The sequence below is a fragment of the Oncorhynchus kisutch genome, linkage group LG3 (genome assembly GCF_002021735.2).
Source record: "Oncorhynchus kisutch isolate 150728-3 linkage group LG3, Okis_V2, whole genome shotgun sequence".
In the NCBI taxonomy this organism is placed as follows: Eukaryota; Metazoa; Chordata; class Actinopteri; order Salmoniformes; family Salmonidae; genus Oncorhynchus; species Oncorhynchus kisutch.
In genome coordinates, this window is record NC_034176.2 from 69,677,931 (window position 1) to 69,693,627 (window position 15,697).

General features: G+C 43.8%; 1 protein-coding gene across 1 annotated transcript in view; it reads right to left on the minus strand.

The window, feature by feature from the left end:
- Nucleotides 1-6,719: 6,719 nt before the first annotated feature.
- The window catches only part of LOC109888407 (spondin-1-like), a 115,027-nt gene continuing 106,049 nt past the window's right edge, over nucleotides 6,720-15,697 (minus strand). Inside the window, exons 11-15 of the mRNA XM_031815835.1 lie at nucleotides 12,617-12,855; nucleotides 11,137-11,304; nucleotides 10,716-10,880; nucleotides 8,201-8,494; nucleotides 6,720-7,899 (exon numbers count right to left, since the gene is read on the minus strand). Coding sequence (XP_031671695.1) covers nucleotides 7,736-7,899; nucleotides 8,201-8,494; nucleotides 10,716-10,880; nucleotides 11,137-11,304; nucleotides 12,617-12,855 — 1,030 coding nt within the window. The 3' untranslated portion in view covers nucleotides 6,720-7,735. The remainder of the gene's footprint in view (nucleotides 7,900-8,200; nucleotides 8,495-10,715; nucleotides 10,881-11,136; nucleotides 11,305-12,616; nucleotides 12,856-15,697) is intronic.

Here is a 15,697-nt window from a genome sequence, read left to right on the forward strand (position 1 = left end):
ACATATTCTCCCGTCAAGTTTGTGTTATGATAAATGCTTAGAAAGTGGCCTGCGCCTTCTTTTGTGCATACAATGTTTATAAATGAGGCCCCTGGCCTTTATAATCACCCGACCTCAACCCATTTGAGATGGTTTGGGATGAGTTAGACCGCAGAGTGAAGGAAAAGCAGCCAACAAGTGCTCAACATATGTGGAAACTCCTTCAAGACTGTTGCAACAGCATTCCTCGTGAATCTGGTTGGCAGAATGCCAAGAGTGTGCAAAGCTGTCATCAAGGTAAAGGGTGGCTACTTTTTTTTACCCTTTTTTGATTACTAATTAATTCCATATGTGTTATTTCATAGTTGTGATGTCTTCACTATTATTATACAATGTAGAAAATGGTAAAAACAAAGAAAAACTCTTGTGTCCAAACGTTTGACTGGTACTGCACATCTATACTGTATATATGCGGGCCAAACTATTACACTCTCTGGACTCACACTCTGGGTGATTGATGACTGATTGGGGAATGATGATTGCCACCTGTGAGGGGAGACGGAGATAAAATAAATACACACACACAGGATACACACAAAATACCTGTATCCGTAACAGACACCATTCTTGGTGTTTGAGTTATAAGTGTTGGGGTGGTGAGATAAGAGCGGTGAGCCAGCAGAGACCCTAGAGCCACAGAGGCAGAGACCCTAGAGCCACATAGCAAATACTCTTTATCTAAATGCAGCAGAGCAGATGGATGAATGTTAGTGTGGGAGAGAGGAGGAATGGGTGTGTGTGTGTACTCTTTCCATTACTGTATATGTGGGTTGCTAGTTTGTGTGTGTGTGTGAGAGAGATAGAGAGCAGGAGGTGTCACACCACAGGGGGAAGAATCCAACACACCAACATATGGATAAACCTTCAGGCTGACCGATACATTCTTTCTCAGGCTTGACCACCCACATGTTGGTTTTCTCTTGTCCAATAAGATATGGAATATTCTATATTTGTGGACTTCATGGACCTCCACTTTGTTGATATCATGGCTAACAGAAAGAGTGAGAGACAAACAAATAGCGAGTGGAGAGGAAACAGCTCAATTATTAGATTTGATTGAGGCTTGAGGGAGAGAAAAGGATCGTTTGGGTTTAGGTTACGCCAGACATTTGTTATGTCTAACGATCATCTTTATTATTTAATACATTATTAAACACTCTTTTATTATTTCTGCACTCATCCATTCCTCTAGCTTTAATTAAACAATGACCAGCGGCTACCAAGGCAACCGCCACATTGTTTGGAGTCCTTTGGCATTGCTGTGGAACGGCAGTCAATTTCTGATTAGTGCGTGGTGAATTCCCGTGAAATGCGTTTCCCAAGCAACAGCGAGATAACATGACAGGGAATTTGTTTTCTGCTATCGCCAGGATGGGGTTTTCCTTTTCTCTTTCAGCAATCGGGGAAGAAAGACAGTAAATAAAATAGAACATTTTATATAAAAATGTAAACAAGACTAAACAAACTATACATATCAAATTATAAATTAAACTCAACCATGATATTGACTGACTGAGCCTCTACATGACACTTGCCTGCAGATATACTGCATATTATATAAATGTAATATGCTGGGCCAGTGAACATGGAAAAACAAAACCATTTCCAGTGTCTCTATTCATTACTCAGAATTCTTCTACTTTCTTTGAGACTGACCCACCTTAGATGTGCCCATCGTGCTTCTCTCCAGTCTAAAGGCGGATGCAAATGGTCATCTACGCTTTTCAAAGCAAAGATTGACTAGGCATTAAACAGTGGTGGGAAAAGTATGCAATTGTCATACTTGAGTAAAAGTAAAGATACCTTATTTGAAAATGACTAAGTAAAAGTGAAAGTCACCCAGTAAAATACTACTTGAGTAAAAGTCTTAAAGTATTTGGTTTATATATACCTAAGTATCAAAGTAAATGTAATAGTGAAAATATACTTACGTTTGAAAAGTAAAGTGTTTGTGTTTAGTGAGTCTGCCAGATCAGAGGCAGTAGTAATGACCAGAGATGTTCTCATGATAAGTGCATGAATTGGACCATTTTCCTCTCCTGCTAAGCATTCAAAATGTACTTTTGGGTGTCAGGGAAAATGTATGGAGTAAAAATACATTATTTTCTTTAGGAATGTAGTGGATTAAAAGTAAAAGTCGTCAAAAATATGAATAGTAAAGTAAAGTACAGATACCAAAAGAACGACGTACTTTACACCACTGGCATTAAATGATGGAATTGCAGCTCAGTAGCTCTGTGCCAGTCTATAGACATCGGCCCTGTTCTGCCATGACACATATCACTCTTCATATGCAAAAATATTCATATGAACCGCAGTAGTCCGTACTCCCCACCATCACCTCCCCTCCCCATATGACTATATCACTGCCATGGAGCCCAATTGAGGTCTATACATTTGTGGAAAAGAGCTTCTGGAGGTCTGGTCTTCGTATTGATTTTTACTACCCTGGCTTATTGGTTTATGAAATGTTATATTTCCTCTGACTCCTTGTCCAGACGGATAGAGAGCCTGGCCAGGGAAGGAAGGAAGGAGCTGCTGTATTTCCCAATGCAGTTTGAAAATTGAAAATCAAGTTATTGTTTTTTTATTTTCCTTTTCTTTCTCTTTCCTCTTGCGGTCTGTCAGCGGTCTGTCAGCGGTCTGTCAGCGGTCTGTCAGCAGTCTGTCAGCGGTCTGTCAGCGGTCTGTCAGCGGTCTGTCAGCGGTCTGTCAGCAGTCTGTCAGCGGTCTGTCAGCGGTCTGTCAGCAGTCTGTCAGCGGTCTGTCAGCAGTCTGTCAGCGGTCTGTCAGCAGTCTGTCAGCAGTCTGTCAGCAGTCTGTCAGCAGTCTGTCAGCGGTCTGTCAGCAGTCTGTCAGCAGTCTGTCAGCAGTCTGTCAGCAGTCTGTCAGCAGTCTGTCAGCGGTCTGTCAGCAGTCTGTCAGCAGTCTGTCAGCAGTCTGTCAGCGGTCTGTCAGCAGTCTGTCAGCAGTCTGTCAGCAGTCTGTCAGCAGTCTGTCAGCGAGTGGGCTGATTGTCCTGTGAGGCAGATCACAGGACAATTATCTCAGAGACACATCTCTCCTTTTAGACACACTAGACTGAGATGTGTATGTGGTTAACCCTTTCCATGCCCTGCTTCTGCAGCTTAAGCCATTCTGATCACTGCAGCTAAAAAGAGAATTCAGACACCCTTTAAATGAGAATGAAAGAAAATACACATTTGCCAAATGAGAGGTTGTAAGGTGCTTATACTGTAAAATACCTGTAATATTAGGTTTCCAGTCATTTGATATATTTGACCAGAGCACAAGTACCCAATAAGAATAGCCATGTTTGGTCATGAATTAGTATTCACATTAATATTCACTCAAAGCATGCAACATTTGCATAATGCAATTGGCCAAATTGGAATTCCATTGCTTATCTACTAGGTTCCCCTTTGTGTGGTAGTTAAATAAAACCATATCACAATGTGTTATCACAGCTCCTATAGCAACAGTTATTGCTTTCAGCTCTAGGGCTTTTGGCATTTTCTGACTGACTCCATATCAGGAATTGTACAAGCTCCATATATACAAGCAGCCACCTGCTGTGTTTTAAAACAAGTGTTGGGTTTATTTAGATTTGTTTTCGGAAAGACACTGAATACAGATGCAGGACCAAAACACATTATTGCCTGAATCTCAATGCGCACAATTACTTTTCAAATAACACCAAAAGACCCCGGGGAAGATATGTATTTCATATTAAATGTCTCATAATGAATGTTTTAGATTACTCTGGGATGATATATCACCATAAGTCATCAATTACAGTACAGCATCATGATGTTAGGGCAGATTTACTGTTTTGTTTCTTCCAGCTCCATTTCCACATGACTGTTTCAGTCTCTACTGTTAATATAAATGTAAAACTATTCATGCCAATTGCACACTATGCACAGTCATTTTACATCGTAAGTCAATCAGAGGGATTTTCAATGCAGAGGAATGTATAGAGTCTCACCATACATTATGCAGTGCCATTGCAGCACAAAAGAGGCTTTTCCTTCCTACTAGTGGCTTTATCAATGTTTATACCACAGAGCACTTCACATACCGAAGCAATACTTCTCATTGGACTCAAGGTTTTTCATCAGTCGACTTGAGATCTCAGCAGCAGTCGCCTAAAGGCAGTCTGAGATAGAGAGGTAGACATCACATCTATTTTGAGCCCACCTCTCCTGCCTTGTTGCCAACAGGGAGAGAAGGTGGAGAGAAGCCAGCAAGCCAGCCCTCTGTCAGAGAAGAGACAGTTCATGTTGACGGATGCCTTATGGGTACTCTGGAACACTCCCACACAGTCGACCACTGCACTGCCCCCAGTCTGTGTGTGTAAAGCTGTAGCACCGCCCCTATTTACTGTGGGCAATGTTTCAAATAGGCCCGCAGTGGCGAGTCCTGGAGAGCTGCTTATGATCTGCTGTGAGTGGTTGCTGTGGCAACAGTGAATGCAAAAAACGAGGCCTGATGAGGTCCGGGGGCAGCGCTTTGAGACGAGTCGCCGTGTGCTGCATTCTCACTCACTCACACACACATGCAAACACGCACACACACTCACACATCAACAGCATCACTCATCTGAGTACAAAGATGGCAACAACGATCTTATGCAACTCTTTATATCACATCTCTCTTCTCCCATTTAGCCACTATCACCATGGATATTTAGTGTATATGTCAGCAAATATCACCTTGACAATTCATGTTGGAAGACTCCCAAAGCTGAAGTGTGAACCAAATGTGTGGTTGTTATGGCAATGGCATTGTGTATATCATTGTAAAGTGTGTTTGTGTTGCATTATTCACCTTTTCCCTCTGAATTCCACCACCCATAGGACACCATCATATACCCCAGGCTGTCAAAGGTTGATTTAAATCAGTCTGACTCATTTCTTCAAGATGGCTGCCCAGTGCATGACATCTCTGTTCACTTATTTCCCCTCTCTTTACTTCTGCTTGGTTTAAGGGAAATACCACATAATGGAGACACCAATTGAAACCAAAGCATGTTGCTTTAATGAACAAAGCTGGCAACTAACTGTCCCTGATTGTGTCACTGTGAATCTCTTTAGAAGACAAGCTCAGAATATGAGCAACCTGGGTGCATTCAGCAAGGCACATCGTTGTGCAACTTTCAAATAGCATGTAGAAATATAGCATGTAGAACAAACATGCCTCTCTGACATGTATAATAAGGAATGATGTCAGCTCTATTCATGACATTTCTATCTACAGCGTTTCCTAATGTTTGGATACTGAGCATGGCCCTCGTGACTGTGTCTAGGTCCAAACGTTGATGGGACGAGGCACATGTCTCACTGTATGAGACTGATGTTGGATTTCCATACATTTCTGACAGAGTGAAGTGGCCTAATATGTGGACCTTTTACACACACTCAGCACTAATCACAGTGTTGCCTGAAGTCTAAAGACATAAAACCCTCAACACTTCAAGGCTCAACACTAAATAGGTATCTTCTGCCACCGTCTGGTCAATGTGTGTATGTACTGCATCACCGGGAAGCTCACCCTTCTGCAGACCAGTGTTACTGTGCTGCTTATGCAGCTCCCTGCCTAGACACTCACATATCTCTGGTTATGGGTTGAGAAAAATGGGTCATGATAGACAAGTATGCTGTTACAGTACTATGTATGACCAAAGTGTATTGAAATGGCACAGGCTTAGATGGGCACCTACTGGTTTACTGACTCTACCTGTCAAACATACTCTCGTAAAACTGACTATCCTACCGATCCTAGACTTCGGCGATGTCATCTACAAAATAGCCTCCAACACTCTACTCAGCAAACTGGATGCAGTCGATCACAGTGCCATCTGTTTTGTCACCACAACCCACTGGCTCCAGGTCATCTACAAGTATTTGCTAGGTAAAGCCCCACCTTATCTCAGCTCACTGGTCACCATAGCAGCACCCACCCGTAGCACACGCTCCAGCAGGTATATCTCTCTGGTCACCCCCAAAGCCAATTCCTCATTTGGCCGCCTTTCCTTCCAGTTCTCTGCTGCCAATGACTGGAACGAACTGCAAAAATCACTGAAGCTGGAGACTCATATCTCCCTCACTAGCTTTAAGCACCAGCTGTCAGAGCAGCTCACAGATCACTGCACCTGTACATAGCCCACCTGTTAATAGCCCATCCAACTACCTCATCCCATTACTGAATTTATTTATTTATCTTGCTCCTTTGCACCCCAGTATCTCTACTTGCACATTCATCTTCTGCACATCTATCACTCCAATGTTTAATTGCTATATTGTAATTACTTCGCCACCATGGCCTATTTATTGCCTTACCTCCCTTATCCTACCTCATTTGCACATGCTGTATATAGACTTTCCTACTGTATTATTGATTGTATGTTTGTTTATTCCATGTGTAACTCTGTGTTGTTGTATGTGTCGAACTGCTTTGATTTATCTTGGCCAGGTCGCAGTTGTAAATGAGAACTTGTTCTCAACTAGCCTACCTGGTTAAATAAAGGTTATAGCTTATAGTCTCCATCTAGTGGCCAAGAGTATGAAGTGCACTGGTTTATGTATGGTATGTAAACCCTGGCATGAATATGGACCTCAACGTAATATAATACATTTACATCAATATAAATGGTATTCAAAGAATAATAAACATCCGTATGACAATTTCTAACATTTACTTTTATTGTAAAGGTGATATATTCCAAAATATGAATATGTTAGAGGAGCAGAGAAAAAAGAGAAGTGAAAGACACGTAAAAAACATCTACACAAGACTTTGGTAAGACTCTTGGGTGATATTCCTATCAAAAAATCCACAGCAAAAAATTTTTTAAAAAAATGATCTTATAATAACAATGCACAAAATCATAGAGATTTCAGTTGCGGTGTGTCTACATGAACAGTAGTACAGCTGAGTAAAAAGTCATACAGGAGATTTCTTGATCCTAGAAACATATTTTTTTTCTGAAGGATTATAAAATGCTGGAATGGCTGGGTAACTGTGCTTTAAGTTCTGGGATAATATACACTACCAAAGAGGATACTACAGGATATAGCCTAACAGTACTATCGCTTATTAAATCAATTGGTGTTTTCAACATTATCATTATTCAAGAATATTATACCACAACAAGTTTACAGTAATCTTGCAGAATAATCCTATATGTAACAGAGCTAGTTAATTTACGAACAGAGGAAAATCAGTCAGGTTCATCAGAGGCTAGGCATTATTTTGGGAAGCCTAGATCCTCTCTCGAAATGGCTGTTTGTTTTAGGCCCGAGAAGAGACCAAGGGAATTCCTTCCTTCCTTCTTGTAAAATAACACATGACCTTTGACCTTGACGGATGGGTCATTTCAGAATTTGCTAAACTCTTTCCAAACTCTGACTAGAGGTGTATACAGAACCAGTGTACCTTCCCCAATCTAGAATCTTCAGACTCAGCCCTGGATTAAACCAAGAGAGATTAAGGTCCGTGCCAGTCCTAAACAGAGTGAGTGACACTATGCCACCTCACGCTCCGTCACATAACCAAGTTGCCCATAGGCACAGATCTAGGATCAGCTTACAATCCCCAAACCTAATCTGAACTGTCAGAGGGGAAAACAACTGAGCTCACACCAGTGTTTATGGGCAACCTCCACCCACTCCGTACCCATCCCAACTTGGTCCATCTAGCAGGGGTGCACGTTACACGCTCGGATCTCCTTCCTGTCCTTGCAGCTGGGGAGCTGGGCGCTCTTAAGCCTCCTCTTGGCTGTCATGAGCCGCTCCTGAATCCCCCCGCCACACAGCTTGGTACAGTCCGTCCAGTTGGACCATGGCCTCATCTTACAGCCTGACCAGAGAGAAAGAGAGAGAAGGCATGGAGAAAGACATTTTATACATTTTCATGGAAATGTGTTCCTTGTTAAAGAATAGCAAAGATCATATTGAAGATAATGACTATCAAAACTGTTAGTTTTCTATGAGTACATTTACATGCACACTAATAATGCAATATTAAACTGATCATGGCAATAGGTAGATTATACAATAGTCATGTAAACACATTACTCTGTTTATATTAATCGGGGGAAGGTCAAAAGAAGTACGCATACGCTGATGAAAAAATCTGGTCAGAGTGGAGTCCCACCAACCTGGGTGTTCAGCGGTCGACGTGGTCTCCTCCCCCTGTCGCCCCCCCTGTTTGCTCCTCCTCTTCTCCCTCGCCTCCTTGCGACGTTTCTTCTCGTCGCTGTTGACCTGTCCCTGGCCACCGCCGCGGTTACACTTCCTGATCTTACACTTCTTCCTCTGTACAGTCTCGGGACACAAGTCCCCTCCGAACTGAGGCTCCAGCTTCACCATGCGTGTCCTGATCATGTGACCTTTACCACAGGATTTGTTGCACTCAGACCACTCCGTCCACTCTGACACCATACAGTCTGTTGCTGTAGAGAGAGAGAGAGAGAGAGAGAGAGGGATAGAGAAAGAGAGAGAGAGAAGAGAGAGAGAGAGAGAGAGGGGGGGGGGATGAGAGATAATGAAGAGGGGGATAGGGTGGAGTAAGAAAGGTGAAGAGTTAATATGGGAAGAAAGCTTGAAGATACACATCATGACTTTGCATTAGTGTTCCTTGTTCTAAACATACCACAATATGAATCCCCTGGAAACAAATTCTCTGACTTACAGTGCCTTGCGAAAGTATTCGGCCCCCTTGAACTTTGCGACCTTTTGCCACATACACATACTGTTGCCCGAGATACTGTTGTGAAGAAGTTTAAAGCCGGATTTGGATACAAAAAGATTTCCCAAGCTTTAAACATCCCAAGGAGCACTGTGCAAGCGATTATATTGAAATGGAAGGAGTATCAGACCACTGCAAATCTACCAAGACCTGGCCGTCCCTCTAAACTTTCAGCTCATACAAGGAGAAGACTGATCAGAGATGCAGCCAAGAGGCCCATGATCACTCTGGATGAACTGCAGAGATCTACAGCTGAGGTGGGAGACTCTGTCCATAGGACAACAATCAGTCGTATATTGCACAAATCTGGCCTTTATGGAAGAGTGGCAAGAAGAAAGCCATTTCTTAAAGATATCCATAAAAAGTGTCATTTAAAGTTTGCCACAAGCCACCTGGGAGACACACCAAACATGTGGAAGAAGGTGCTCTGGTCAGATGAAACCAAAATTGAACTTTTTGGCAACAATGCAAAACGTTATGTTTGGCGTAAAAGCAACACAGCTCATCACCCTGAACACACCATCCCCACTGTCAAACATGGTGGTGGCATCATCATGGTTTGGGCCTGCTTTTCTTCAGCAGGGACAGGGAAGATCAAATTGATGGGAAGATGGATGGAGCCAAATACAGGACCATTCTGGAAGAAAACCTGATGGAAACTGCAAAAGACCTGAGACTGGGACAGAAATTTGTCTTCCAACAAGACAATGATCGAAAACATAAAGCAAACTCTACAATGGAATGGTTCAAAAATAAACATATCCAGGTGTTAGAATGGCCAAGTCAAAGTCCAGACCTGAATCCAATCGAGAATCTGTGGAAAGAACTGAAAACTGCTGTTCACAAATGCTCTCCATCCAACCTCACTGAGCTCGAGCTGTTTTGCAAGGAGGAATGGGAAAAGATTTCAGTCTCTTGATGTGCAAAACTGATAGAGACATACCCCAAGCGACTTACAGCTGTAATCGCAGCAAAAGGTGGCGCTACAAAGTATTAACTTAAGGGGGCTGAATAATTTTGCAAGCCCAATTTTTCAGTTTTTGATTTGTTAAATTAGTTTGAAATATCCAATAAATGTCGTTCCACTTCATGATTGTGTCCCACTTGTTGTTGATTCTTCACAAAAAAATACAGTTTTATATCTTTATGTTTGAAGCCTGAAATGTGGCAAAAGGTCGCAAAGTTCAAGGGGGCCGAATACTTTCGCAAGGCACTGTATGTCCATAACGAGAACATTCTTACGAACTGCAAGGATGATTAGGGCTGGCCAGAATAATACGGCCAGCTTTATCCCCTCACTAAGACTGAAGGAAGACCAGTTAACAAGCTTTTTCACCCCAATACAATGACGTCTGCCAAAGTTAAAGCTGGTTATTTCTGACTTTTAATCCCTTTCTTCACAATACAGCCCTTAAATTAGCTCCCTCATTTTCTAGGGAACAGGAGAAAGGAGAGGAGAAAGAGAGTATTTTCCTATGGTAATGTGTCTGCCAGTCTCGTACCTGACTAGAATATATATATAACCTATTAAGTCAGGCTTAAATGTGAGAGCACATGGGCACTTCTGGGTTCCAATGTTCCCTCTCATATAAACCTGCTAATACTCCACCAGGGCATTCTCACGATAACCCTATCTGGGAGAGTTTGGGCTGGAGATGAGACTATGGGCACCCCTAACGCAGATGACATAAAGATGTGTACACACTAACAAGCCAAGTGTGTTATAAGTGTAATTGTGGCGTGTGTGTGCATGTGGATATGATAGAGAGTGTATTATAAGCAGACGGATGCTCGGTTGCACAATGAAGATAATAATCAGCATTATTATGAACTACACATGTGAAGTACTGTTTCAGTTGGTGTGTCCACACATGAAGAAAGTAGATTCACACCAATGTGTGTGCGTGTGTGTGAATGGTCCTTACGACACTCTGGCAGCATACACTTCTCCACCTGCTCCAGGTCCTCTGTACACTCTCCCAGCTCCACAGGAGACTTGAGCACGCGCTGCCTCGTCCGCATGCCTTTCCCACACGTCACACTGCAGTCACTCCAGTCAGACCACGGAGACAGCATACAGGGGATGGTGTCTGTGCACACAGGACACACACAAAATCAGTGTCTATCCGATTTCATCTGGTTGGCATTTGTTGTGGTGTGTGAGTGATAGTGTGTGCGTACGTGTGTACAAGTGTTCATGTGTGTGTACAGATGAGCGTGTGTGTGCATGTGTGTGTTTGTTTGTATAAGCCTGCATATGCTTATCTGTGTGTGACTGTGTGTGTGTGTGCGGGAATGTGTGTGCGGGATTGTGTGTCCGGGAGTGTGTGTGTGTGTGTTACTCACGACACTCTGGCATCATGCACTTCTCCACCTCCAGCACCTCAGCCCCACAGATGGAGCCGTCCGGGGGAGGCATCTTCACCATGCGTTCCCTTCTCTTCATACCCAGCCCACAGGTGGCACTGCAGGAGTCCCACTCACCCCACTCTGTCACCAGACAACTGTTGGGTGCTAAAAAGAGGGGGGGATCAGACAGTTAAGAGGGGAAAAGGCAGAGAGGGGGAAGGGAAGAGGAGTAGGGAATGAGAAAGGGAGAGGGAAGAGGAGGGAGGTGGGGGAGAGGAAGAGAGGGGGAGTGTGGATCAGACAGTTAAGAGGGGAAAAGGCAGAGAGGGGGAAGGGAAGAGGAGTAGGGAATGAGAAAGGGAGAGGGAAGAGGGGGGAGGTGGGGGAGAGGAAGAGAGGGGGAGTGGGGATCAGACAGTTAAGAGGGGAAAAGGCAGAGAGGGGGAAGGGAAGAGGAGTAGGGAATGAGAAAGGGAGAGGGAAGAGGAGGGAGGTGGGGGAGAGGAAGAGAGGGGGAGTGGGGATCAGACAGTTAAGAGGGGAAAAGGCAGAGAGGGGGAAGGGAAGAGGAGGAGGGAATAAGAAGGGGAGAGGGAAGAGGAGGGAGGTGGGGGAGAGGAAGAGAAGGGAAGAGGAGGGAGGTGGGGGAGAGGAAGAGAGAGGGAGTGGGAAGAGGAGGGAGGTGGGGGAGAGGGATGAGAAAGGGAGAGGGAAGAGGAGGGAGGTGGGGGAGAGGAAGAGAGGGGGAAGGGAAGAGGAGGAGCGAATAAGAAGGGGAGAGGGAAGAGGAGGGAGGTGGGGGAGAGGAAAAGAAGGGGAGTGGGAAGAGGAGGGAGGTGGGGGAGAGGAAGAGAGGGGGAGTGGGGAGAGGAGGGAGGTGGGGGAGAGGAATGAGAAAGGGAGAGGGAAGAGGAGGGAGGTGGGGGAGTGGGAAGAGGAGGGAGGTGGGGGAGAGGAAGAGAGGGGGAGTGGGAAGAGGAGGGAGGTGGGGGAGAGGAAGAGAAGGGGAGTGGGAAGAGGAGGGAGGTGGGGGAGAGGAAGAGAGGGGGAGTGGGAAGAGGAGGGAGGTGGGGGAGAGGAAGAGAGGGGGAGTGGGAAGAGGAGGGAGGTGGGGGAGAGGAAGAGAGGGGGAGTGGGTGTGTTCAATGGGAGAGACAGAACTTAATCCACATATGCATTACTTTGTCCTGTAATCAGGCATAATTATACATCATCCTAATAGTTTGAACAGTACATTTGAATAATTTAGCAGATGCTCTTCCACTGAGAATTGATGCACACAATGAGCCTCATTTATCTACAGCCTAGAAATACATAGATTTGTTTATATGAAAAGCGCATACACAGATTAATCAAAAGTTTCCTATACCTCGGAAAATGTTTGTTTACCTGATTAAAAGAAAACTTTGCTAAATGCAGCAATGTTTGTGATAAATGACTTTGTGAACCATTGATTTCAGGGGTTAAAGCTACTCACTGCATTCCTCGTTCACAATACACTTCTCGTTCTCCTCAGTAGGCAATGTACACACAGAGCCATCGTCAGGGAACTGCTTGACGTAGCGTTCCCTGGACCGCAGGCCCATCCCACATGACATGCTGCACGGAGACCAGGTGATCCACTCTGACATCGTGCAGGTGGACCCTTCTGAGAGGTCGGGGCCAAAGTGCAGAAAGTCACAGTCAGTTATGGCATTTGAGTTGCATTCAGGATTTTAATGTCCTTACAGTGTTAGTAGTCACATCACACTTTATATAATCAACCAGTGTATGATGCATCTACATCATGGGACCTCCTGTTAGTCTCATTTATCATAACAAGACAATAGGAGACTATGAGCATCTATGTCAGCTCATGGCCATTAGAAGAGCTTGTACCAGTACACCTGTACCCAAAGTGTTACCCAAGAGCTTGTACCAGTATGCCTGTACCCAAAGTGTTACCCAAGAGCTTGTACCAGTATGCCTGTACCCAAAGTGTTACCCAAGAGCTTGTACCAGTATGCCTGTACCCAAAGTGTTACCCAAGCGCTTGTACCAGTTTGCCTGTACCCAAAGTGTTACCCAAGAGCTTGTACCAGTACACCTGTACCCAAAGTGTTACCCAAGAGTTTGTACCAGTATGCCTGTACCCAAAGTGTTACCCAAGAGCTTGTACCAGTATGCCTGTACCCAAAGTGTTACCCAAGCGCTTTGAAAATGCATAAGCTGTGAACACATTTATGCAACAGACATGTTTCTCCTCATTAATAACAACCCCCTGCTGTTGTTGCATTATGTTCAGGTGGGAGGGAGGGAGGATAAGAGCCGTTCTGGGTGAGACTCACATGGATTTATATCTCAACCCTCCCTCTCCAGACTGAAAGACTCATTAAACTCTGCTCTATAAAGAAGCTCATCATTAATAAGATGAGCAAATCATCAATGAATCATTAATAATAAGCAAATCATGAATAAGAGCCCAGAGTAAGAGCCCGCGTGTGTGTGTGTGTACACGCACATGCACACAAACACAGAATGATGCATACACACACATGGGCTATTACACACACTGATGCACACACACACACACACACACTGATGCACACACACACATTTTATTATTCATTAGTCTTTCATTGCAAGCAGCAAAGACGTGACTCCGCTGTGTGTATTCTCATAACTTATTATGTGTCTTTTAATAAAGCCTTAGTATCCACTGTGGCCTCCTGGCAGCTTTAGCCCATTACACATTTTATAGGCTTGTCTCAGAAACACAGTGTCCCTCTCACCTCTATGCTGCTACAACTTTATTGTCTGAGCTACAAACGAGCTGGGGGCTTTATCGATGACCCAACACCAATAAAGACCTGCAGTAAACCAGATTTGATCTTTCCCTGTTTTCTTTGCAATAACCTATGAAATGCTAACAAAGATGACGTCCACACTAATAAAGCTCCTAGAGGGACTTGAGGGTCGGATGTTGAAGTTTGTTTTTAGATGGGTGTTTGTACACCAAGACAGCAACAAGAAATACACATTTCCAGATTGTATCCTAGATTGTATCCTAGATTGTATTGTAGTATACAGTGCCTTGCGAAAGTATTCGGCCCCCTTGATCTTTGCGACCTTTGCCACATTTCAGGCTTCAAACATAAAGATATAAAACTGTATTTTTTTGTGAAGAATCAACAACAAGTGGGACACAATCATGAAGTGGAACGACATTTATTGGATATTTCAAACTTTTTTAACAAATCAAAAACTGAAGAATTGTGCGTGCAAATCATTCAGCCCCTTTACTTTCAGTGCAGCAAACTCTCTCCAGAAGTTCAGTGAGGATCTCTGAGGGATCCAATGTTGACCTAAATGACTAATGATGATAAATACAATCCACCTGTGTGTAATCAAGTCTCCGTATAAATGCACCTGCACTGTGATAGTCTCAGAGGTCCGTTAAAAGCGCAGAGAGCATCATGAAGACAAGGAACACACCAGGCAGGTCCGGGATACTGTTGTGAAGATGTTTAAAACCGGATTTGGATACAAAAAGATTTCCCAAGCTTTAAACATCCCAAGGAGCACTGTGCAAGCGATAATATTGAAATGGAAGGAGTATCAGACCACTGCAAATCTACCAAGACCTGCCGTCCCTCTAAACTTTCAGCTCATACAAGGAGAAGACTGATCAGAGATGCAGCCAAGAGGCCCATGATCACTCTGGATGAACTGCAGAGATCTACAGCTGAGGTGGGAGACTCTGTCCATAGGACAACAATCAGTCGTGTATTGCACAATCTGGCCTTTATGGAAGAGTGGCAAGAAGAAAGCCATTTCTTAAAGATATCCATAAAAAGTGTTGTTTAAAGTTTGCCACAAGCCACCTGGGAGACACACCAAACATGTGGAAGAAGGTGCTCTGGTCAGATGAAACCAAAATTGAACTTTTTGGCAACAATGCAAAACGTTATGTTTGGCGTAAAAGCAACACAGCTCATCACCCTGAACACACCATCCCCACTGTCAAACATGGTGGTGGCATCATCATGGTTTGGGCCTGCTTTTCTTCAGCAGGGACAGGGAAGATCAAATTGATGGGAAGATGGATGGAGCCAAATACAGGACCATTCTGGAAGAAAACCTGATGGAGTCTGCAAAAGACCTGAGACTGGGACGGAGATTTGTCTTCCAACAAGACAATGATCCAAAACATAAAGCAAACTCTACAATGGAATGGTTCAAAAATAAACATATCCAGGTGTTAGAATGGCCAAGTCAAAGTCCAGACCTGAATCCAATCGAGAATCTGTGGAAGAACTGAAAACTGCTGTTCACAAAATGCTCTCCATCCAACCTCACTGAGCTCGAGCTGTTTTGCAAGGAGGAATGGGAAAAAATTCAGTCTCTCGATGTGCAAAACTGATAGAGACATACCCCAGCGACTTACAGCTGTAGGTGGCGCTACAAAGTATTAACTTAAGGGGGCTGAATAATTTTGCACGCCCAATTTTTCAGTTTTTGATTTGTTAAATTAGTTTGAAATATCCAATAAATGTCGTTCCACTTCATGTTTGTCCCA